Raw genomic sequence first — 26,804 nt, 5'->3', positions numbered from 1 at the left:
GTAGGAAGCAGACAGTCATATTAGGAAAACCCACTGTATGAACTTTAGAATGTTCAGAAACCTTTAATTTTTTTTAATGTTTTCAATGTGTGCCATTTTCTTGCCTGTTTACTTTAATGATAGAAACCAAGCCATAAAAACAAGTACTTAAAACAGGTCTTCAGGGAATCTAGGTATTATGGTTCTACTCTGGAGCTAGATTCGTGGGAGAGGAGCTCCCACAAGACACAGTGGCAGTTTAACAAGTAGGAGGAGAGAGTGAAGACTATAGATCCTGGTCTGTGACAATATCATCCAAGAGGAGAGGAAAAAATCAAATCGTGGGGTTTGGGAAATAGCTAGAAGTCCAGGTGGAAAAAGAGAAAGGCTCAACATTATCTAGTGATGGCCCGAAACACACTCATTTCAGCTGGCCCCAAGGGAGCACATACCTGGTCTGGGGCTGAGATGATGCCCGAAGTCCAAGGATCACAGTCTTTGAAGTGCGCGTACATGGTTAAACCAGAAAAGACTGCACATAGCAGAATGATCCAGAGACCTAGCAAGTTGAAGTACAAGGCTCTAGAAAAGAACACACGGTAGACTCTATGTCAAACTATAATGTGATGAGGTTGTCAACTACAATTTGGCACTTGCCATGGCATTAAATCATGAGCTGCTGCAGCTGCTGATTTTCAACACATCCTGAAAGGAGTTTAGGTTGGAGAGCAGAAATGAGGCACTCTGTGTTCAGGAAAAACTGGCAGGACAGGTCTTCAGATAGTTAGATATTTTAAGCAGCTAATTTTATGAACTCAATTTTTATATCTCCTTATATCTAGAAAAGCATTAAAATTCTTCATGGTGATGGCTGTTCCTAGTGACTAGCAAAAGCTTCACAAGACTAGTTAGAAACCTTCTGGAAAAACATGTGCTTGACTGCATGTATTCTTTCTTCACCAAAATCACAAATGTACTGACCTTTCCCCCCTGCCTCTTTGGAGCAGTTTCTCAGAGCTATCTGAGGTGCTATCTTCTGGGCTTCAGTTCTCATTTTTTGCCCCAAATAAAATTTAACTTGCATCTGTTACATAGTGCATTTTTCTAAGTCAACAAGGTCATTACCAAAGAATCCAGACAAAATTTGGATGGCCTTTTTGCTATAAAATAAAATTCTCTAGCCTTCAGAAATCTTTATTTTCTGATATCAAGTCACTATGTCATACACCTGAAACGAATATAATATTATGTGCGAAAAAAAAAAATATTATGTGCGTCCTAAGTCACTTCAGTCATGTCTGACTCTTTGAAATGCTATGGACTGTAGCCCACCAGGCTCTTCTGTCCACGGGTTCTCCAGGCAAGAACACTGGAGTGGGTTGCCATGTCCTCTTCCAGATGATCTTCCCAACCCAGGGATTGAACCTGCATCTCCTGTGGCTCTTGCATTGAAGGCAGATTTATTACCACTGATCCACCGGGGAAGCCCCATAGTATTATGTCGATTATATTGCAATTTAAAAAAATCATTACATTTTGTATTTTTTCATTTTTATTTGGGAATGTTACATTTTTAGACTGATTATGAAATTTAAACAAGATAGATTTTTTTATGAGTTTTTTAATTCAAGAGTTTTTCTGTAAAGCTTTTGAAATTGAGAGATTTTCTGCAAAGCCTTAAATATGGGGTCAGGTCTAATTCCTTGGGTGAAATTTCATGTATCAATCACTCATATTATATAACTTCAAATAATTTCCCCTCTCCCAATTCATGAAACTGTCAAAAAGCCAACTTATGTTTTAACATCTTTTTCCCCCCCAGAGGGATGATGAGATAAATGTAGAAGTAGACATATTTTGGCAATATTCACTTTAGGGATTAAGTCAGATGAAATTTAAAGTTCAGTTTTTTAAAAGGCAATATAAAGTATGACAAACCTAAAGTCATTTTCCCTATTTCTTTGAAGCAATTCTTTTTTATTCTTTTAAATTCTACAAAATTCTTCTTAACTTCAATTTGAGTGCATTTGTAGTATCTTATGGCTATTTTGTATTCATACTGTCCTTTGAAAGTCAAAATATCACACATTTTCTAAATCTCAGGTGTGGAGCCATATGCCCAGGACATAGGTGTAAGGCCTTGTACCAAGGCCACAGACGTGGGACCTGCGCTAAGGTCAACTCTGGAACTGACTAGGTGCCAGAGCAGCCATTGCCATGAGCAGTCCTAATCTAAATCTGCCAACCCCCTGATCCCATATTAGGTAAAAATACCCACTCTATTACCCAACCTATAGCACCCTAACAAATAATCTAATGCCACCCTTCCAGCAGGAGTTTTCTTTGTCTTGAAGCTCTAAAAAAGCCACAAAAGCCTCAACTCTCCCTTGAGCCGGCCCACTGCTCTAACAGTGTTTTCTGCTCTAATAAACTATTCTCCTCTCATTCTGCTTCATGTCTGGAAATTCTTTTCCAACTTGCACAAGACCATGACATCAGGGAAGATTTGAAATTTGGTTGGCCTCACACTGGATCTAGATGTGTGTGCGTGCTCAGTCATGTCCGACTCTTTGTGATCCCATGGACTGTAGCCAGGCTCTTCTGTCCATGGGATTCTCCAGGCAAGAATACTGGAGTGGATTGTCATGCCCTTCTCCAGGGGATCTTGCCTGATCCTGAACCCAGGCACTGAACCTGTGTCTCTTGCGTCTTCAGCAATGGGCAGGTGGATTCCTTACCTCTGCACCACCTGGGAAACCCATTTTTTCATTAGAGATATACTTTAACTCCCTGCAAGGCTGATTCTCCTATTTGAAACCTAAGCCATTTTGGTGATTCATTCAGAAAATACTTATTAGGCATCATTATGTACCAGGTTCTTTTAGGTACTGAGGACATAGCAGTGGGCAACCCCGAACCCACTGGAGGCAGGTAATAATCACCAAAGCAAAATAAACAAGGTGTTTTTATATATGATAAGAGATACAAAGAAAATAAATAAAGGCAATGAGAATGGAACAAAAGGGACTGCATGTGGACGTGCTCATCTTAGCTGGGAGATGAGTGGTGGTGGGAAGGGACCTGATAACCTGCACCAGCTTCTCCTGCCCTCACAGCACTATCTCCCACCAGCACTCCTGAAATGTAAATGGAATTCTAGAAACAAGAGTCCAAGGAAGTTTCCAGGGAGCACATCTAAGATGACGGTAAGTGGTACTGTTCCTGGGTGTGAAGAAGATCTAGCTTGAGATGAAGGTGTCTTTTGTAAGTAATCAGAATTCTAACCATGCAATTCAATTCATTTATAATGCGTCACTTTTGGTTTTCACTTATGGCCACATTCAGTATGAACTTTCTGGATGTATTTTCGCCTACCAATGATTCATAGGTTTAGCCCTGATGGACTGTTTTAATCACATCAGATAACTGAATGGAAGTGGTACTTGTGATCAACATTCTATAGAGCCTTCTAGGTCAGAGTCTGCTGGCAGCTGGCTCTGAGTGGCATTCAGGTGCCCCAGTGCTGGCCTTGATGCTCAAGTTCTGTGACAAATGATGGTCCCAGTAGATCTCTACTCTAGCAATCTCCCCTCCAGCTATGGGCACTTTAACTGTACTGACCACTTGGGCTAATTTCTCACTCCTGGATGGTATCAATGAAATCAACTTAGATTCTTACAGGTAAATATTTTCTAAAGACAGTTTTTATTTTTTCATCTTTCCTTATTCTAACAAAATTCCTACCATAGTTCTGGTCTCTCCATGGGAGTGGGGATGGGTCAAATCAAGAATGGCGAGTGAAGTAAGCCAGAAGGAAAAACACCAATACAGTATACTAACGCATATATATGGAATTTAGAAAGATGGTAACAATAACCCTGTGTACGAGACAGCAAAAGAGACACTGATGTATAGAACAGTCTTATGGACTCTGTGGGAGAGGGAGAGGGTGGGAAGATTTGGGAGAATGGCATTGAAACATGTAAAATATCATGTATGAAACGAGTTGCCAGTCCAGGTTCGATGCACGATACTGGATGCTTGGGGCTAGTGCACTGGGACGACCCAGAGGGATGGTATGGGGAGGGAGGAGTGAGGAGGGTTCAGGATGGGGAACACATGTATACCTGTGGCGGATTCATTTTGATATTTGGCAAAACTAATACAATTATGTAAAGTTTAAAAATAAAATAAAAATAAAAAAAAAAGAATGGCGATCTTAAATGCTTAGGAAATTATACATATTTCTTCCTTAATGAGTATCTCTCCTTTTCTGACAGTTTTCATATGCATCAAATACTAATATAACAAATTCCAAGAAACTATTATGAATGGGTTGCTTAATTTAAACCAGTCCACTAAATGAGACTGAAAGATACACAAACACAAGTACACTTGCAGGAGTATACACAAACACTCCTACACACACACACTCCTACACACACACACACATACAAATTCCTATGTATATATGTATCAATTTATATGCTTATACACTCACATATATAAGCACCACCTTGAAGCATTGCTTTGTAAAATAAGTAATAAATATTTAATGAGCACAAAGTATCATTCTTGGACATGTAGGGAATATGATGAAAAAAGTACATTTCCTAACTTTTAGGTACTATTATAGTAATAGGAAGAAATTGGTCATGTTCACAAGAATAAATGGTATAACACAATCACATAAGACCAAAAAAACCCTTGCTCTAACAGAGAATTATTATTTATTTCACCTAAGGATTCTTCCCCTATCAGATATCCTCTAGTTTATTTTAATGCAGAACTTTAAATAAATTCTAATTTCATATTATTTTAAGATCAAAATTACATTTGATCTTGAACACATTTTAAGCAATTCAACTATTTGATAAAGTGATGATCACATGCGTAGAGAGTTTAATATTATTTATTGTAATAAGATATGAAATGATAGAATAGTAAACAACATATTCACTTCTTCCTTCTGAGGGTATGTGAACTATATAAGTAATATATTCCCTTTTGTAATTCAAGTCACAAAATGTTGAACTATGTCCATTTACTTGTATCTTTTATTCCATCTAAATAAGAAACTATGCAATTAAAGTCTTTATGATCAGCTGTGGAAATATTTATAGAGACTGTTTCTCATTCCAAAAGAAGTTAAGGGCATCCTGACAGGTCTGCAGAGGCTGGAACTTTGGATAGCAGCAATGAGGATGAAATGCCTATTTTCAATGCAATTCTAGCTTATTTATTCCAGCTTTGCAAAAAAAAAAAAAAAAACAGTGTATAACTTTATTTGGTCTCCACTCTCGAGAGTGGGATGACTTGCATGGTTTAAAAAAGGCTTAACAAGTTGTGACTCTGTGGTGTTCTTCAGAGTAAGCGGCCTGGTAAGACTGGTTACTGATTATCCTGGCAGGAGTTAGAGACACTAAAGTCCTGTTATGACTGACTCATTACCTGTGTTATAACTGCCTCATTACCTTGTGTTTTATTCTCTTAACCTCCTTGGAAACTTTTATGGTAAATCCATCAAAATAAAGATGCTAGTTGAAGAGACCACATGGTGAATGGAAATAGTGATGAGAACCAACTCGTCACCGAAACTGTAGGTAAGAGACAGGTGCTCCTTATCTTTGCATTGTCTCCCACAGCACCTAATTCAACCTAGTAATTTCTCAAAAAATGAAAGCAGCAAGTGATAGTGAGAAAAGGCAGACAAAAACAAGTTCAAATCCCAGCCCTGCCACTTCCTCATGGAGAAGGGAGTAATAGCCATGCCTGCCTCAAAAAATTATTGAAAGGGTTAAAAGAATCTTCACTTCTTTCTCTCTTTTACACATACATATACACACTCAAAGCATATAAATACCCAAGAACGGCAGAGAAGAAAACATAAAAATGTTTATTAATAACTTACAGCTTCGCATGCTTTTCTGTTTTGCAAGAGATGCATCGCTGGATGGTTGACTGATTAACTCCATAGATTCCAAGCCATGTAAAGGTTCCTCCCACTGAGATTGTCCAAAAAGTGTGCCTCCTGAGAGGATCTACATCAAAGCTATGAAGCAGAGAGAAATGAGTGAGCAAACACATTCCTTTGATACCTAAATATTATTTTAGGTGATGAGGTCATACAGCTAAATGTTTATAAAACAAGAAAAAGTAGCGTTGGACATACTCAAATATATTTAATCGAGATCCATTTTCTGCTTGTTCTAATACATTGTGTAATCCACCAGCATAGGTTGATCCTTGAATGAGAACCGTTAAGAAGCCCACGATCATGACAACCATCTGAAATGCATCTGTCCACACTACTGCTTTTAATCCTCCCTGAAATGAAGAGAATGGATGTGAGTTCTTAAAGTGAAGACTCAAACCCTTCCACTTCAGCACAGCCTCTTTGCTATCTGCTAGATACCACCCTTTCTGTCTTTTTCTTCCCTTTCTCCCTTCCTTCCTTTCATTCTTTCCTTCTCCCTTCCTTTCACAGTCACTGAACACCTTTTATCTGCCAAGTTTATTGGGGATAATCACCTGGGTCTGGCTTGTACAACTTGAGATTTATTTTTGTAAATTTAGTGAATAAATGTGGGGAAACGGAAATGGTAGGCTACTGAAAAAAAAAGAAAAGAACTGGGAAGGAATGATAGATTCCATACGTTCATGGAGAAAAGCGTTTTAAGAGCTGGAGGAAGATCGAATAGTGAGATGAGCAAACCAGAGTGTCAGGAGAGTGAATCTAACAGTAGATTTCAGGAGAGGGTGATTAAACAAGTGGTTAGAGAAGTTGTTATCAAATCTGGATCCTCTTTACAGTCACTTGGGGAATTTAAAAGCGCACAAACAAAAAACAATGTTTGAGCCCCATTCCCAGGAATTCAGAATAAACTGAGGTCTGGGTTGGGGCAGTTCTAAGTGTTTCTGAAAGCCCTCCAGGTGACTCCAATGTACAATTCTAGTTGGAACGATGTGGGCAAGAAGAAAGGAAAGAAAGAGGCTGCTGGAGAATCTTAGGACCATGGCGAAGATGGAATGCGCAAACTAGGAAAGATTAAATGAAGTGATATATTTTAAAAGTATTTTGAAAATGAATAAGCACTATGGGAATGAAAGGATGTGATATTTTTAACGCTGAAAAATAGAATTATTATCCTCAGTTACTCCTCCAGAGTGTCAAGAACTTCTATGAAAAGATGACAGGCTTCATCTTTATCTTGAGAAGAAAGAAGACATTGGATTTGTCTCATCATTTCTTGTGTAATTAAAATTAAAATGAGTTTAAAAAATAGGCATAAAGGTCCCTTCCAGATGCATTGTATTTGCATATTCTGTTCAATTTCTGATTGGAAGGATATTCAATCTCTTACTTACCCCTCCTAAGTAGTGGTATTTTGATTTTCTTTAAAGGCGATAAAACCCTTCCAAATCCAAATCAAAATATCAGATTTTGGTGATACAAAGACCAATGCCAAAGACGTCCTTTCAGAGGCTATTTGGCATGGGTTATACAAAAGTATGTATAAACCTGAACTTAAGCTAGACCTGGGGCAAGAGAACAAACCACTTTATCAAACGTGCATCAAAAGGCATGAAAACTTCTCTGATTTTTATGACTCCTTCATATAGCAAGAACCACACCTACCCACACTCCACTCATATATAATCCTGATTGTATCTTGAGTGTCACTTAGGTATTTAATCAGTCTGTGTTGTTTTGTGTTGCTGACTGTTTATCTCACTAGGTTGCAAACTCCTGCATGGCAGGAATTATTTCTTCTTATTTTTAAAATCTCTTCCACTGTCCACTGATTATCTTAGCTATGCTATACATCCATGGGATTATCAGAGTAAGAGACTGCAAGATGAGCAAGTGTTAGCTAGATGAGCCATTGTTCTGGTGAGACATTGAAGCCTGCAGCCTGGCCAGAGAGGATGGAATAGAGGTGTGGTGAGGAGAGATCAAATTGGGCGGACTGACTCACAGACAGAAAGATTTTCAACGCTAGTCTAAGAAGCTTACAGTTTATCCTGTGAACAATGCAAGCAGAGAGAGAATTAGATCAGTCAAGTGCATGAAGAGATGCATGTTTGAAGATTAGGCTGACAGAGGTACGCAGGCTGGAGGGAAGCACTGAAATCAATTAAGAGGTAGTACATTTAGCTCATTTTTGTTTATTGTGATTTTTAAAATATCCAGACTTGTTTCTGACATCTTTTTGCTATTTGTTCTACTTTTTCTATATATATATTTTTTTCCTTTTGCTTAAATAAGTTGAGGGTGATTTTTTTTTCACTTTGTTTTAATTCCCTTTTTCTACTTTGACTGTTTTATTTAAATGGGTCCCCTTGAAATTGTGCCATGAATTTTTCATTTAAAGTCTAAATTTTTAAAATGTCTTAATCTCCAACAATTCAAGGATTAAAACATCTTTAAATCTAAGTACTCTCTCCTTGATTTACATGCTATTGAGGTCTAAATGAAATTATTCTTTTTAATCCCTAAATCACATATAATTATTGTTATTACATTTTAATATTATAAATTATATTATTTAATATTATATAAATTATACCACACTATAAAATTATTGTGATTAAGCACCAAAAATTGTTTGACTAGACCTACTGTTTATAATTATATTTTTGTCATTTTTTCCATCAAAATCTAGAGAATTTTATTTCTTCCCACAATATTTCCTTCAGGTTATCCTCTGGGGAAGATATGTTAATGGTAATTTCTCTTAGTTTTTGACAGTTGATAGTTTTGCTGAAAGATAGTTTTGCTGAGTACACAATTATAATTGACAATTGTTTCTTTCAATGCTTTGAAGATATTGTTTCACTGCTCTGGCTTCCATTACTGTTGCTAAGAAGTCTGCCTTTCATGTCCCTGGCAATGCATCTAGTTATCTTCCTACAGGCAAATACTTTGAAGCCACTAATCTGTTACGTATGGCCAGACATGTATGAAGTAGAAGCCCATTTTTAATTTAGGTAGGAGATGTATGTATGCTCAGTCGTGTCTAACTTTTTGCAGCCTCATGGAGTGTAGCCCTCCAGGCTCCTCTGTCCTGGGATTTTCTGGGCAAGAAGATTGGAATGGGTTGCCATTTCCTTCTCCAGGGGATCTTCTCAACCCAGGGATGGAACCTGTCTCCTGCTTGGTAGGTGGACACTTCACCACTGTACCACCTGGGAAGTCCAGGCTGAGATAGTTAGATAGCATCACCGTCTCAATGGACATGAAAAGGGAGCCTGCTGTGCTGTACTCTACGGATTCACAGAGGGAGCCATGACTTAGGGACTGAACAACAACAAAAGGAGGTGTGTGTCTGGAACAGAAGCATGGTAGTGAGAATGGAATAGAAAAAAAAAATAAGATGAAGCTTTGCCGTGTAAAGAAAAGATGGGATTTATAAGTATGAAAAAAGAGATAAGAACATTTTAAAATTGTATATTATCATAACATATGTTAAAAAAAGTAGGTGATATGCACACAAGGCCAAAATGCATGGACAGTATGCTATATCAAAATACTATGTGATAATTTAGCAATTACTTTATTTTTCTCTATAAAAGGGGAAAGACAATCTGACTATCTGGGAACCATTACCATATTCTTAACTAGTTACTTATAGGCTCCATATATAGGACCAATACAAGGAGATCCAACCAGTCCATATTTAGTATGATTTCCATACTAAAGGAAATCAGTCCTGAATATTCATTGGAAGGACTGATGTTGAAGCTGAAACTCCAATACTTTGGCCACCTGATGTGAAGAACTGACTCATCGGAAAAGACCCTGATGCTGGGAAAGATTGAGGGCAGGAGGAGAAGGGGACGACAGAGGATGAGATGGTTGGATGGCATCATTGACTCAATGAACATGAGTTTGAGTAAACTCCGGGAGTCGGTGATGGATAGGGAGGCCTGGTGTGCTGCAGTTGGGGTCGCCAAGAGTTGGTCACAACTGAGCAACTGAACTGAACTGAACTGATAGTACCAATAGGGCTTCCCTGGTGGCTCAGATGATAAAGAATCTGCCTGCAATGCAGACTCGGGTTCCATCCCTGGGTTGGGACGATCCCCTGGAGGAGGGTATGGCAACCCATTCTAGTATTCTTGCCTAGAGAATCCCATGGACAGTGGAGCCTGGCAGGCTACAGTTCATGGGGTCACAAAGAGTCGGACACAACTGTAGTGACTTAGCAAGCATGATATCAATGGCTCAGAAGAATAAAGACTCCTATTATAGGGCATGACAAATGATAGGTGCTCAATGAATATTTGTTGAACTAAACTAATTGTAATAATTTCATAAATATAATTTCCAATACAACCCAAGTTCCTTGGTTAAAACTAAGCATATGTAAAGCCAAATGTTAAAAGTAATCCAAGCTTATCCATCAATAAGAGACAAAATCAAGGTGTGGAATCCTCAAGTTTCCAAAATATCAGCCATCACTGGTTGTTCATTGGTACATTTTGTATTCTTTAGCCAGTAGTCATGGAGAAGGCAATGGCACCCCACTCCAGTACTCTTGCCTGGAAAATCCCATGGATGGAGGAGCCTGGAAGTCTGCAGTCCATGGAGTCGCTGAGGGTCAGACACGACTGAGCGACTTCACTTTCACTTTTCACTTTCATGCATTTGAAAAGGAAATGGCAACCCACTCCAGTGTTCTTGTCTGGAGAATCCCAGGGACAGGGAGCCTGGTGGGCTACCGTCTATGGGGTCGCACAGAGTTGGACACGATTGAAGTGACTTAGCAGCAGCAACCAGTAGTCAATGAAGTACTGGTTGGTCAAAAAGTTTGTTTAGCTTTTCCATAAGATGTTACAGAAAAACCCAAATGACCTTTTTGGCCAACCCAATATAAATGTTACCTAAGGCTTATAATCACTGTTAATGAGCACATTTTTTTTTTTTCTCAGTAGTTGCATATGGCCACCTCACCTTCAAGCGGGGAGATATTTCTGTCATTAAATCTTCTTTTACTCATGGCTCTCTCAAATGAACCCAGAGCTCAACTTGTACTAATGGTTGATATGAAAAAGGATTTTAAATAAAACAACAGCACCTTCCTCAGAAAACTGTTACAGATAAGGCAGCATATTTTTATTTAATTGAGAAATAGCAATTTCTGCTATACTTAGATGCTTTGTTGTTGAAAATTTGCCCTTATCCCATATTAGGAGGTAGTGCTAAATACTTTTTCACAGCTAGATACATACCAGGGTACAGTAGAATGTGCAAACGATTCCCGTTGCAAACACAGAGCCCCAGAGATCAAACCCAGTCACTATGAAAGGAGACAAAAATATTGAAAGAAGTTCCTTTAAGAACAGTAAAAGAACAAACTTCATGAGGAAAAAGTCACAATATTCTTGTCTGTATTCTTTGTGGGCAAATGAAAATCAAATTAGAGGTCAAAATTAAATTAAATTAAATTTTATCACATCTGATAGAGATTATTTTATTATATTATTATAACTCAACCCAGTCCATGGGACTTCCCCAGCAGTAAAGAATCCACCTGCAGTGTAGGAGACACAGGAGACACGGGTTCCATTCCTGGGTTGGGGAGACTCCCTGGAGGCGGGCATGGCAACCCACTCTAGTTTTCTTGCCTGGAGAATCCCAAGGACAGAGGAGCCTGGTGGGCTACAGTCCATAGGGTTGCCGAGTCAGACACAACTGAAATGACTGAGCAGCAGCAACCCAGTCCATAGTTTTCATGTAATGGTATAAGCCAAATGTTTTCTTTTAAGATTCTGGAGTTCCCAATCTCTGTACCAATTGTTTGCTTATTTGTTTGTTTTCCTTAAAAAAGTCAATTAGTCCAATTTCTGCACCAAACATTTCATTATTTGTTTGCTTTTCTTAACAAAGTCTGCATACTTTGAAACCACCTCAACAATGACTGTGAATAAATATTTTTCAGTATAAGCACATAGCACAATTAAATTGAATATTGAGGACTTCTAATATTATACATATCATTATGAAATTTCTTTTGCTTTTGGTTTTTCTTTCCTTTTTTCCCCCTGGGATTCTATTCTTTCAACAAGGTCAAGTGTAAATCTTAAAATAATTACTACAAACACCTTTTACTCATGTATTCAGAATATCCTCTTCATGAGATTACTCAGAAAGGACCATATGTTATGGATGACCTTATTTAGGTTGTGTGTATACAACACAAAACTATCAACTTATGGTTACCAAAGGGGAAAGAGAAGAAGTAGGGATAAATGGTAGCTCAGATGGGAAAGAATCTGCCTGCAATGCAGGAGACCCAGGTTTGATGCTTGGGTTGGGAAGATTCCCTGGAGAAGGGAATGGCAATCCATTCCAGTATTCTTGACTGGAGAATCCCATGGATAGAGGAGCATGGTGAGCTACAGTCCATGGGGTCACAAAGAGTGGGGCATGACTGAGCGAATAACACACACACACACAGGATTTCTAATACTATTTCTGAACTGTTATACATGAAAAAGATAAACAACAAAGATTTAGCACAGGGAACCATATTCTATATCCTATAATAACCTATAATGGAAAATAACTTGAAAAATATACATAAAACTGAATCACTTTGATGTACACCTGAATCTAATACAATATTGTAAATCAACCAAACCTCAAAAAAATTTGTCATTACTTCAGTGATTAGAAAATGAATGACAATCAAATTGGATGTTTGAAACCACGTGGATACAGTCAAGTAACTAGTTATTTGCATTATTTTCAATGATCAATTTTTAGAGCTTTATGTTGTGACAACTACAGTAATTCATAGTATTCTAACCACAGGAATGTCTTCCCAACAAGATTTCGTGCATACATTTCTCAAGGTGACAACGCAGGTATAAAAATGGTGGAAAGCACAAGGGAATGTGGTTAACTCACCTTGATTGAGGGCCAGAGCAGGAGCGTACACCACCACTCCCGTGTAGAGAATCTGGGGGAGAGACAGGAATCAGGTGAACAGTGAGAAGAGCGACATGGAAAGGAAACCTTCCTAAAAATTTCCTTACAGCCTTAGCACTACATTTCCTTCAACTTGTTCCAAACATTTCATTCCTTCACACTCTCATTTTGAAGTCCTTGGCCACTGTAACTAATTCACAAAAAGGATAATAAGCATGAGATAGATGAAGGCTGTTGGACTTTTAAAATGGCTATACATTTTGAGATTTTATGGCTACAGCTGGTGTATTTCTGAAGGATATGAAAATAGGGTTCAGTTTTTGACTCACCCTTCCACTACCCCGTCATACACATATCACCATGACACAAACACATTTTAGCAGTTTGCTGAAACATAGACTTTAAAGTGGAGATGGAATAATCTATGAAGAGAGCACCTTGCAGGGAAAACTAGCTACACAGGCGACCCCCTTTATGGGCATATCTTCAAACTCCCAGAACTGGAGGCCACTACACGGACAGAAGTGGGTCCGGTCCCATATAGTTTTAAATGAAATTTCACCATTTAGAGATCCATGTGAGAGTTTTAAAAGGCAAGTAACCATGGACAGGTTAAGGAGCATTGTTTTCCCCATTTTCTTGCTCTTAAATCCTTCAGTCACTGATGGAAGTTTTAATTTAGAAATGGAAGAAGGTTATCTTATAGTAGAAAGTTCTTGGTGAGTCATTGAAATGCATCGAAGCTATCCCACAGGCAGCTGTGGGCAGCAAGAGGATACCCTTGAACCAAGGAGGGAGCAGAAGAGTCCAAAAGGGGATGTGGGAGTATTGGTTTGAGACTATAATTTTAAACTATTTTTCAGAAACTAACTCATTTCTCTGTTGAATTGGAAATGAGCATTTCTGGTTCAACACAGCTAAACTAGCAAAAAACAAAAAAAAAAAAACAAAAAAAACAGTTACCAGACCATTTCATATCAAAAGCAACTTGTACCAGTTAAATAAGAGTTCACAATAAATTTAAGAAAATGCTTTTTTGCCCCCTTGGTGGTTTATGATATGTATTTGGTATTATTTATACAGATATATGATTGGAGAAGGAAATGGCAACCCACTCCAGTGTTCTTGCCTGGAGAATCCAAGGGACAGGGGAGCCTGGTGGGCTGCCGTCTATGGGGTCAGAGTCGGATACGACTGAAGCGACTTAGCAGCAGCAGCAGCATACAGATATATGAAGTCTATGAAATGTGGAAATCCTTCTATAAAATCACATATTTGAAAGTGTTATCCTTGGAAGACAGTAGTTTCTTCTTAGTGTTGAATCTTTCCTTTAACTGTGTTAATTGCTTCTTGAAATAAACAAACTCGTTCCTTGCCACCCCACAACCCACCTCTGCAGCAGCCCTTTCTCCTTACCGTTTGCACGATGTAGATGACTGTGGCTGCATAGCGAACTGGTTTGTTGAATCGTAGTTGTAAGTACTAGAAAGAACAGAGAGAAGGACATGCAAAAAATAAGCAAGTTTTATTTAAAGGCTGCTAATAGCATATTGAAAAGTAGAGACATTACTTTGCCACAAAGGTCCGTCTAGTCAAGGTTATGGTTTTTCCAGTGGTCATGTATGGATGTGAGAGTTGGACTGTGAAGAAAGCTGAGCGCCGAGGAATTGATGCTTTTGAACTGTGAAGACTCTTGAGAGTCTCCTTGGACTGCAAGGAGATCCAACCAGTCCATTCTGAAGGAGATCAGCCCTGGGATTTGGGATTTCTTTGGAAGGAATGATGCTAAGGCTGAAACTCCAGTACTTTGGCCACCTCATGCGAACAGCTGACTCATTGGAAAAGACCCTGATGCTGGGAGGGATTGGGAGCAGGAGGAGAAGGGGACGGCAGAGGATGAGATGGCTGAATGGCATCACTGACTCGATGGACGTGAGTCTGAGTGAACTCTGGGAGTTGGTGATGGACAGGGAGGCCTGGCGTGCTGCGATTCATAGGGTCACAAAGAGTCGGACACGACTGAGCGACTGAACTGAACTGTACTGAAGAGGGTTTCCTTTTTCTTGGTATTTCTCTGAGTTTAATGCTTAGCTTTATAACATGATTTTACCCTATTTGATCTTGAAAGAAAGGGAAAGAAATTTGGATTGTTTAAAGTCAAAGATGTATTAAAGCTCAGTTTTTGCTCAAACTTCACATGATGGTCAGAGAAGATAAATACTTTTTAAAATTTTTAAATTATTATTGCTTCAATTAGAAGGTCTTCTGGCTCTCTCCCCAGGGCTCTTCCTACTAGATATACTAAAGCCATTATTTCCTTTTCTAGCCACACTACCCCCAGATTCAGCTCAGGCCTTCCTTACCTCTTGCCCAGATCAACGCAGTAACCCTCTATCTGAGCTCTCTAAACTCTCTCCAAACTGTGTCCACCCATTCCACCAACCACACACCTGCCACATTGATTCTCCTAAAGCAGAACACTGGTCACATCATACTTTTCCTCAAAGGTTTCAGTGATTCTCTATCACGGACAAAACAAAACGCACATCCAGGCTTTCCATTCTAAACCCTCTACTATCTGATCCACACCCTTCCCCTCTCAATATCACTAGCCCTCACCTGGTTTACTGTGTACATAAAATCACTATGTATTGTTCAGCCAGAATGTATGTACTCTGTAGATTTCTCTTCTGTGTAGCAAGATTTTTCAGGGCAAGAGAGCATCCCCTCACCCCCAGCCCTCAAAATTCACCAATTATTAGTCATCTTTCAAAAATGAGAGCCTGATTGCCATTCCTGTTCCTACTCATACTTTCCCCTCCAAACTCTTAAGGCAAGTATACTAAACTTCTTTAGCACGTGATAACCAGCTACCTTATATTTTAGTGTTGGATTCACATATTTTATAGGCTTCCCAGGTGGCACAGTGGGAAAGAATCCACCTGCCAATACAGGAGATGCAAGAGATGTGGGTTCGATCCCTGGGTTGGGAAGACCTCTAGAATAGGAAATGGCAACCCACTTCAGTATCCTTGCCTGGAAAATCCCATGGATAGAGGAGCCTGAGTGACTACAGTCCATGGGTTGCAAAGAGTTGGACTTGACTGAGCACACATGTGTGCACACATCACATATTTTACAGTATTCATTTCCTATAGCCACTGTAACAAACTATCACAAATTTGGTGACTTTAAACAACAGAAATGTGTTTTCTTACAGTTCTGGAAGTCAGAAATTCAAAATCAATTTCACTGGACCAAAATCAAGGTGTTGGCTGGGCTCTGCTCCCTCTGGAGGTCTTAGGGAAGAATCTACTTGCATCTTAGGAGTTTTTGGTGGCTGCAGGCATTCCTTAATTTCTAACGTCATCACTCCAGTTTCTGTCTCTGTGGTCACATTGCTTTCTCTTTGTCTGACAAGTGTTCCTCTGCCTCCCTCTTATAAATATGATTGTACTTAAGGCCTGCCTGGTTAAATCAGGATAATCCCTCTATCTCAAGATTCTTAATTTAATCAATTTTGCAAGGATCTCTTTTTTAAAACCATATAAGGTAATAGTTTCAGATTCCTGGCATTAGGACATTTATTATCCCTTTTGAAGAGTGGTAGTGGTAGTTTAGTCACTAAATTGTGTCTGATTCTTTGTGACAGCATAGACTGTAGCCTGCCAGGTTCCTTGGTTCATGGGATTTCCCAGGCAAGAATACTGGAGTGGGTTGCTATTTGCTCCTCCCGGGAATATTCCAGACCCAACGATAGAATTGGTACCTTCTGCTTGGCAGGTGGCTTCTTTACCACTGAGCACTGGGAAGACCATTTTTGGAGGGAGGTGTATGCATCTTCCAGTCTACCACTTATTTTCCCTGGGGCATGTAAACAGTGTCCAATTTTATCATTTTATCTTCATCTTTCATTTATTCATTTAACAAATATTTATCCTTTGTCTTCCATATTGCATTCTGACCTACAATGATAGCAAATATTATATAGTTCATGATCCAAAGGACTTTACCAATGAGAGGAGGAGACTACTAAATTTATAACAGTAAGGTTACAGTGATGGTGTGTACTAGAAGAAAAGCTACAGGGAGCTGTGAACATACTAAATAGATGTATCTGATTTACTGTTGGGGGTCAACAAAAGTACCCCTGAATCCCTAGAATTCCTACTCTAGAAGGCACTAGTATTTGAATTCCAGTGCATAATAAACATGCATTGAATGAAAAAAATAAATGTTAAAAGTAGCAAATACTTAAGGATTTAATATCTTAGTAGTAATTCTTGGTAGTAATTTTTAATTGGTAATAGTTGTTATCTAATTTAAGAAAAATAATTTTGATTAAGCCAGGAATTAACCACTTCTTTTTCCTAGAAATAATACATAAGTAAGAGTTGTTTAAAGCTCAACATTCAGAAAATGAAGATCATGGCATCCGGTCCCATCACTTCATGGGAAATAGATGGGGAAACAGTGGAAACACTGTCAGACTTTATTTTTGGGGGGCTCAAAAATCACTGCAGATTGTGACTGCAGCCATGAAATTAAAAGACACTTACTCCTTGGAAGAAAAGTTATGTCCAACCTAGATAGCATATTAAAGCAGAGACATTACTTTGCCAACAAAGGTCCATCTAGCCAAGGCTATGGTTTTTCCTGTGGTCATGTATGGATGTGAGAGTTGGACTGTGAAGAAGGCTAAGCGCCAAAGAATTGATGCTTTTGAACTGCGGTGTTGAAGACTTGAGAGTTCCTTGGACTGCAGTGAGATCCAATCAGTCCATTCTGAAGGAGATCAGCCCTGGGATTTCTTTGGAAGAAATGACGCTAAAGCTGAAACTCCAGTACGTTGGCCACCTCATGTGAAGAGTTGACTCATTGGAAAAGATTCTGATGCTGGGAGGGATTGGGGGCAGGAGGAGAAGGGGACGACAGAGGATGAGATGGCTGGATGGCATCACTGACTCAATGGACGTGAGTCTGAGTGAATTCTGGGAGTTGGTGATGGATAGGGAGGCCTGGTGTGCTACAATTCATGGGGTCACAAAGAGTCGGACAGGACTGAGCGACTGAACTGAACTGAACTGAACTGAAAGAGTTGTTTGATGCCTTAAGATGGGACCTTCTTTAAAACCCTAGAAAAGACTCCTCTTGTCAGAACTGTCACTCGATTTCACACTAATCCACATCTCCCAACTTACCTGCTCAACCCTTCCCCCTAAGAAAGAACTGCCTTATTTTAAGCCCATCTTTCTACAGAAGATGCATTCAGTACACTATGAGTCAGGTGGATGTGTGAATGAGGGCACCAAGGAAAATATTTTTAAAGAAGTGAAGAAGTCACTGAGGAAGGATCCGAAAGTCTCAGCTATCACAGGATAAAAAAACAGAACAAAACTTTTATGTTGAGGACAACTTGGGTTTAGATTACATGTCCTTGGAAAGATCAGATTATTGCACTAAACCATGGCTCCCTCTTTCTAAAATTGACACTTGTATGACCTATCGACACACTGGACAATAATAGCAAGTGCAGGGACAGGAATATATGGGATCTCAGTGACCGTAGTAGCTGTCATGGGTGTGACCCCTGTAGTTTATTGCCATTCTCTGTGCCAGTACACCCTGATGGCATCTAAGTGTTCTGTGATTATCTGCTTGAGGGCTTTATCTCAGCCCTTCCCCAGGACAGACTGGAACTGCTGAAAACCAATGATAAAAGGAAGTTGGACCCCCAAAATCCTGGTAATTTCCATTTCAGTGAGGCCAGCCCTGATATGTGACTTATACTGTCTCCCTGAGATTCCCACTGAGATGGAACCTCAGTTGCTCATGGTTAACGACCTGCCCAAAAACATTGGCTTTTTTTCCCATGTCTTACTTGCCACTGGCCTACTGAGAGTTTAATTAAATCATTTCCCCAAAAAATGACTTGCATACAACTCCTTGTCTCAGGATTTCCTTCTGGGAGAATGCAACTTAGGACAGTGATATTTTTATTAATAACAAATATGATTCAAGTGAAGACTGCAGAATTGCTTGTGTGATAAGCTGTACCTTCTTGTTGAGAAGAGATTCTTCTCCCATAACATTAAGAGTCAAGGATAGCCTACTGTAAGATGAGACTAAGTCTGATATGCTATTATACAAGTTGTCCCATCTGAGTTTGCCTAGACCAATGAGCCAAAGCACTAGCTGATGACAGTCACATCAGTCAGTGCAGTTCAGTCATTCAGTTGTGTCCGACTCTTTGCGACCCCATAAATCGCAGCACGCCAGGCCTCCCTGTCCATCACCAACTCCCGGAATTCACCCAAACCCATGTGCATTGAGTCGGTGATGCCATCCAACCATCTCATCTTCTGTCATCCCCTTCACCTCCTGCTCTCAATCTTTCCAGTATCAGGGTATTTTCCAATGAGTCAACTTTTCACATGAGGTGGCCAAAGTATTGGAGTTTCAGCTTCAGCATCAGTCCTTCCAATGAACACCCAGGACTGATCTCCTTTAGGATGGACTGGTTGGACCTCCTTGCAGTCCAAGGGACTCTCAAGAGTCTTCTCCAACACCACAGTTCAAAAGCATCAGTTCTTTGGTGCTCAGCTTTCTTCACAGTCCAACTCTCACATCCATACATGACCACTGGAAAAACCATAGCCTTGACTAGATGGACCTTTGTTGGCAAAGTAATGTCTCTGCTTTTTAATATGCCATCTAGGTTGGTCATAACTTTCCTTCCAAGGACTTCAGTTCAGTTCAGTTCAGTTGCTCAGTCGTGTCCGACTCTTTGAGATCCCATGAATTGCAGCACGCCAGGCCTCCCTGTCCAACACCATCTCCCGGAGTTCACTCAAACTCACATCTATTGAGTGGGGGATGCCATCCAGCCATCTCATCCTTTGTCATCCCCTTCTCCTCCTGCCCCAAATCCCTCCCAGCATCAGAGTCTTTTCCAATGAGTCAACTCTTCACATGAGGTGGCCAAAGTACTGGAGTTTCAGCTTTAGCATCATTCCTTCCAAATAACACCCAGGACTAATCTCCTTTAGAATGGACTGGTTGGATCTCCTTGCACTTCATGGGACTCTCAAGAGCCTTCTCCAACACCACAGTTCAAAAGCATCAATTCTTTGGCGCTTAGCCTTCTTCACAGTCCAACTCTCACATCCATATATGACCACAGGAAAAACCATAGCCTTGACTAGATGGACCTTTGTTGTAAGCATCTTTTAATTTCATGCCTGCAGTCACCATCTGCAGTGATTTTGGAGCCCAGAAAAATAAAGTCTGACACTGTTTCCACTGTTTCCCCATCTATTAGCCATGAAGTGATGGGACCGGATGCCATGATCTTAGTTTTCTGAATGTTGAGTTTTAAGCCAATTTTTTCACTCTCCTCTTTCACTTTCATCAAGAGGCTATTTAGTTCCTCTTCACTTTCTGCCATAAGGGTGGTGTCATCTGCATATCTGAGGTTATTGATATTTCTCCCAGCAATCTTGATTCCAGCTTGTGTTTCTTCCCGCCCAGCGTTTCTAATGATGTGCTCTGCATATAAGTTAAATAAGCAGGGTGACAATATACAGCCTTGACGTACTCCTTTTCCTATTTGGAACCAGTCTGTTGTTCCATGTCCAGTTCTAACTGTTGCTTCCTGACCTGCATACTTATTTCTTAAGAGACAGGTCAGGTGTTCTGGTATTCCCATCTCTTTCATAATTTTCCACAGTTTATTGTGATCCACACAGTCAAAGGCTTTGGCATAGTCAATAAAGCAGAAATAGATGTATTTCTGGAACTTTCTTGCTTTTTCGATGATCCAGAGGATGTTGGCACTTTGATCTCTGGTTCTTCTGCCTTTTCTAAAACCAACTTGAACATCTGGATAGATGGCCCCAAGGAAAACCAGAAGAAGAACTTGACTGTCTTATTAGAACTTCTTGAGCTCAGATCAGATTACTGATCCACTGAATTGTGAACAGATATAATTGTTGTTTTAAGAAATTTATTTTGGGGTGATAGATCACACATCAATAGATAATTGACATAAAAAGTGATGTCAGATGTTGAGAAATGTAACAAAACCCAAAATATATGGTATTGGCTGGATAGCATATGAAGTCTAGGAAAGCAAACAGAAAATTGTTACTGAAAAATGGAGACAGGGTAAGGAAACTGCTATAGGAATCTAGAAAAAGTCACTGGTTTTAACATGCAACTCAGTTTAGTTCCTCTAAATTCAGTCAATTTGGTCAAACTAGAAAGTATTAAGAAAAAAGAAAAAAAATATATATATATATGAAGTAAGACTCCTTGAATTCTAATTTGAGCTTTACCACTATCTCACTCCATAATAAGAGACTATTCAAACTGCATAATTTTCCATCTGAAAGATTGTATTCACTCACTTACTCATCCAGTGGTCATCTTTGCAGATGTATAGCTTTGCAAGCAAGCATGTTCTGCCGGAGTCCAACTCCAGCAACCAGGGATTCAAACTGAAGAGGTGAACAGTGTTGGCGACGAGACAGCCTCTCATTTTCCTAAGGACTGCCTGTTTATTTCAAGTTTAAGATTCTCTTTTATACTTTTACAAAAACATTAGGCCAGAGGTTTGACATTTTCAGTGCCCCCTCGCCCAGGTTTATTATCTCCATAAATCATTGTTGCTCTTCAAACAGAGTTCCTGCTTCAGTGATTCTCTTGGTATCAGACTTATCATCTATTATCTACCTCTTCTAATGTGTCTTATAGTTAACTTGTGATTACATTGTAGCTCATGCTACATTCCTCAGTTTACTACTTATCTTCCTAAGTCCTGTTTGCCCCTAACATACTGAGCTCACTATCTCTTAACAAGGCTTCTAGCTATAGTGTCTCTAAAAATTCATAACTTCTATAAGCTATAGTAAAATATGCTAACTTTACAACATTCCTTAAATCTTTAACTTCTAACTATTTTAATTATTTCTAAGCCCTAAATTCAGTAAACTCCTTTGCCATAAACATTCTCCTCACAAATAGGCTTCAGATATCAATCCCTCCCATGGCCTCAAGCTACGGCCTATGTGCTCATCCTGGAACACTCCTTTGTGAAAGTCCTTGAACAAATGTCAATGATTAACTTTATGAATTATTTTCTGAACACAACTGCAGAAGGCTTTGTGCCTTCTCATGCTCCTCTTAAGAACAATAAGCACCTTAATATTCCTTTGCAGTCAACTCAGCCGAGGAGAGGAAAAGAGAAGTCAGAATTACAAGGCCTAACTCCTTCATCCCAGGATCCGTGCCTGCGGAATGAGGAGAGGGATCTGGGGACCACGCCTCCATTTTGTCAGTAATGCTTAACGCGGCTCCCGACATGTTCAGTTGCTCAGTTTTGTCTGACTCTTTGCAACCCCATGGACTGAGGCTCACCAGGCTCCTTTGTCCATGGAATTTTCCAGGCAAGAATACTGGGTATGGTCAAAAGTAAAGATGGAAGTTCAGCAGAAAAGTTGCACACATCATGCTTGCTTCTAAAAATAGCACAGGTAACATTTACCATCATGATGGATTATTTTCAAACCCCAAATCTGATCTAGCCACACTCCTTTTCATCTCAGGAAATAACAAATCCACTTTTCATGCGGGTTCAAGCCCAGGTAACAGGAAGCCATCCTTGACTCCTCTTTTTTGTCTCACTCCCCACACGCAATTCATAAAAGAGTCCTGGCACCTTCTCCCCCTACTTTCAGAATTCCACTTGTGTCATCCCCTCTGTCTCCACACTAATACTGTCATCTCTTGCCTAGATTATGGCAGTAGCCTCCTAACTAGACCCCCTGCTTCAGCAATAATATCCTGCTAGAGGAATATTCTTGAAATACAAGTCACTGTTCTGCTCAAACATTGTAATGATCTATCTCACTGAGAGTAAAAACCAATCCTTAAAATGGTCTAAAAGGTCTCATAACAGTGGTTCAGACACTATCACACACTAAACATCCATTTTACAACAAATATTTGGTCACAATATTTACTTTACTGAAATAATACTCAATAATGATATCAATAAACAAAGGTCCGTCTAGTCAAAGCTGTGGTTCTTCCTGTGGTCATGTATGGATGTGAGAGTTGGACTGTGAAGAAGGCTGAGCACCGAAGAATTGGTGCTTTTGAACTGTGATGTTGGAGAAGACTCTTGAGAGTCCCTTGGACTGCAAGGAGATCCAACCAGTCCATTCTGAAGGAGATCAGTCCTGGTGTTCATTGGAAGGACTGATACTGAAGCTGAAACTCCAATACTTTGGCCACCTGATGCGAAGAGCTGACTCATTTGAAAAGAACCTGATATTGGGAAAGATTGAAAGTGGGAGAAGAAGGGGATGACAGAGGATGAGATGGCTGGATGGCATCACTGACTCGATGGACAGGAGTTTGAGTGAACTCCGGGAGTTGGTGATGGACAGAGAGGCCTGGCATGCTGCCATTCATGGGGTCGCAAAGAGTTGGACACAACTGAGTGACTGAACTGAACTGAATGATATCATACACATCTAATTTCTCAACTTTTAACTATAATTACTAAAATGCCACAAATGTAATTTAAAGGAGAAGTAAAAGGAAAGCAATTTATAAATAAAGAGTATATATAATCTATAATGCTTAGACAACACTATGGAAGAAGACATAGAGAAGTAGTGGCCTTGGCATTATAATGAAAAATCTGGATTAGAGAGAAGTAAGTAGTTCAGAAACTGTTTAGTTAAGAAGTACAAGAAAGGACTTCCCAGGTGGTCCAATGGTTGGGAATCCACTTTCTAATGCAGGGAACACGAGTTTAATCCCACATGCTGTGGGGCAACTAAACCTATTTGCCAGCCCGTGTATCACAACGAAGACCTAATGGAGCAAAAAAATAAAATAAAATAAGTATAACAAATTTATACTTTAAATTAAAAGAAGAAGAAGAAGACTAAGAAAAATGAGAAAGTAGGTAGCCCATAAGCTAGTGTTAAGGGTAAATTATAACAAACTGGATCTATTAATGTGATAACAGAAAGAAGAAAATAACTCTAACTGGAGTGGAGACAACATGGTGAGACTAATTATAAACTGTCTGAGTGGAGATAATGAAAATGCACGCTATTGCAAATGAGCTGAGCCTGAGTTACAGCTTGAGGGTGAGAACAATTCCTTATGCTTTGACATGGGAGAGAATAGTGACAAAGTAGCCCAGATTCATAGATTAGTCTTGAAATCTCTCTGCATATTAAAGCATTTAAATCAGTTGGTTATTGCCAGCCCCAAAAGTCATTGGCTTAAAAACTAAGGACTTAATATTTCTCAGTTTTTAGGACTGGGTGGGCGATTGCTGTACTTGTTTGTCCAAGGTTCTCACGGGGCTGCAATCAATGGGAAGATAAGCTGGGGGAGAAAGTCCAAGATGGCCTCACTCACAAGTCTGGTGATTGGTGTTGGCTGCTAGCCAGGCTGCCTCTGTTCTCCTCTATGTGTCCATTCATCTTCCAGAAGTGAGACCAGCTAGATCCACTTCCTAAGATAGCTGTATCAGGACAGCATTCCAAGAAAGCAAAGGCAGCAGTTAAAAGTCCAAGAGACTTCGGCTCCAAATTTACACATCACTTCTGCCACATTCTATTGGCCAAAGCAAGTCACAAGGCCATCCCGGATTTGAGATGGGGAAATAAACTCTCCCTTTTCAGTCCTTTCTACTTTAAAAAACCTGGTAAGAAGATCCATAGATAGGTAGCAAGAAATGGAGGATGAAAAATAAACATAAATTAAAGTCTCTATAGCGAGACTATAAATTTGGAGACAGTAGCAACAACAAGAATAATAATTATAATAATACAAACTCTTCCTCTGTATTTACCATTTGCCAGGCTCTGTTAAGAGTATTTGCCTACAATAAATTGCCTCATTTACTCCTCACAGATATTCTTTAAGATAGACCCTTTTATTATTCTTATTTTACGTGTGTTAAAATCAGATACAGAAGTGAGGCATTTCCCCAAAGCTATGCAGCTAGTTAAGTGGCAGAGCTAGTAATCAAAACCAAGTAACTCTAGACTCTTTTGAGTCTAGAGCTCATGCCTTTAACTCATATGCCACACTGCCAATGCTTTCCTCTCTCTCTTTTAAATTTTTTATTTTATATTGGAGTATAGCCAACTAGCAATGTTGTGACAGTTTCAGGTGGACAGCAAAGGGCTTCAGCCATACATATACATGTATCCATTCTCCCCCAAACTCCCCTCCCCTCCAGGCTGCCACATAACATAGAGCAGGGTTCCCTCTGCTGTACAGATGGTTAACCATTTTAAATATAGCAGTGTGTACATGTTGATCCCAAACACTCTAATTATCCTTTCTGCCCTGTTCCCCACCCCTGACACTGCCAATTCTTACAAAGAAAGAGGCTGTTCCAAAATATATACTTTACACAATCTGAGTTTCTTTGTATCAGCGTACAACAATTTAAAAAATTTGTAATGGGCAAATGTGAAGGGTTAATTAAATTCAACTAAATCCCTGTGTGTCCTCTATCTGTATGGTCTCAAATCTCCTCAGTTACATATTTGCAACTGGTTTAAGTAACTGAACCACTTTACTAAAAGGGCACAATCTACTGTACAATCTTAAGTCATCTATCTGTATCTCAGTTTTCTCAGCCAAAAAGTGACAGTACACAATGTTCTTTGTGCTTTTCAGAATAAAATAAAACAAGTGACAAGCTCAGTTCTCTTTCATTGAGAATCTCCTATGAGTTAGGCAGTGCTTTAGATGTTTACCAACAAATTCTCATTTAATCATTGAAATAGCCTCAAAGCTTAACTTTGTTACTTTCACTCTACAGATGGAAGGTGTAGATGTCTGTGGCTGTCTCTGCATACAGGTATGTCCGTGTCCAAAGCTTAAGCTTTCCCCAATAACACTGTAATAAATTCTCACCATGATTCATAATTATCCTGCAAATAAGTGTTTTCAACCACCATGTGTTATCATTAAGACATAATACACATAAGATGTGTATTAGAGGGAAAAAGCAATCATAAAAAGACCTGTTCAAGTGGAGAGGAAACAGCAACTCTTCCCAAAGTGAAATAGAAGCAAGTAGTTGTTTTACCTCGTACGTGCTGGTGATGCCAGATCTGTAGAACACAGGAAGAAAGAGCTCTGACGTGAGGATAATGACTAACCCGTACGTGATGAAGAAGAGGACGAAGGATGCTCCAAAGCGGTAGACGTCGGCAGGGGTCCCCAGGACAGTGACGGCGGACATGAAGCTGGCTGTCAGGGATAATGCCACTGGGCCAAAGCTCATTTGCCGGCCACCGACCAGAAACTCCCTCGAAGTTGCTTTTTTTCTCTCCTTAATGGCATAGAACACCCCAATTCCAGAGGAAATGATGAAGAGGGCTGCAAAGACAACATAATCCCAAACTGCAAAGTTCTTCACCTCCATGCTGAGAAGTATAGGCACCAGAGAGTTGCTCTCAACCTGATGTCTTTCCAAAAGCGAAGCTCAGTACAGTATATGCTTTTCTGTGAGAGGAGGCTGAGGTTGTGTGAAGAGAATGATGACCAGAGGCACTGGGGTAGCACTTCAGATACCAAGTTGCACCTGGGAAGGATCTCAGAAGTTGACAGCAAAGAGGATTCTGGTAGTGGTATGGGTATCAACAGATAAGAACTTGAAATCTGACCCTGGCCTGGAGCTCTCTGTTCCTTTGCTAAAGCGTATGCTGCAGAGAAGGAACTCAGATGTATTCTGAAATTAATAACCACCGAGGGTGAAATGCACTTGCCAGATAACATGTTCTTTAATCTTCTAGGTTTTCTTTTAACTTAAGGTTAAATATTACTGGGAAACATAGGAGTG

The 26,804-nt window shown here is 39.6% G+C and overlaps 1 protein-coding gene across 1 annotated transcript in view; it reads right to left on the bottom strand.

The window, feature by feature from the left end:
- The window catches only part of SLC5A12 (solute carrier family 5 member 12), a 50,596-nt gene extending 24,209 nt beyond the window's left edge, over nucleotides 1-26,387 (bottom strand). Inside the window, exons 1-7 of the mRNA XM_005890661.2 lie at nucleotides 26,049-26,387; nucleotides 14,333-14,398; nucleotides 12,896-12,947; nucleotides 11,215-11,282; nucleotides 6,152-6,306; nucleotides 5,891-6,031; nucleotides 432-561 (exon numbers count right to left, since the gene is read on the bottom strand). Of these exons, the coding sequence (XP_005890723.1) occupies nucleotides 432-561; nucleotides 5,891-6,031; nucleotides 6,152-6,306; nucleotides 11,215-11,282; nucleotides 12,896-12,947; nucleotides 14,333-14,398; nucleotides 26,049-26,387 (951 nt within the window). The remainder of the gene's footprint in view (nucleotides 1-431; nucleotides 562-5,890; nucleotides 6,032-6,151; nucleotides 6,307-11,214; nucleotides 11,283-12,895; nucleotides 12,948-14,332; nucleotides 14,399-26,048) is intronic.
- Nucleotides 26,388-26,804: the final 417 nt, after the last annotated feature.

This window comes from Bos mutus, chromosome 15 (assembly GCF_027580195.1).
Source record: "Bos mutus isolate GX-2022 chromosome 15, NWIPB_WYAK_1.1, whole genome shotgun sequence".
In the NCBI taxonomy this organism is placed as follows: domain Eukaryota; kingdom Metazoa; phylum Chordata; class Mammalia; order Artiodactyla; family Bovidae; genus Bos; species Bos mutus.
This window is presented reverse-complemented; position numbering and strand designations above follow the sequence as displayed.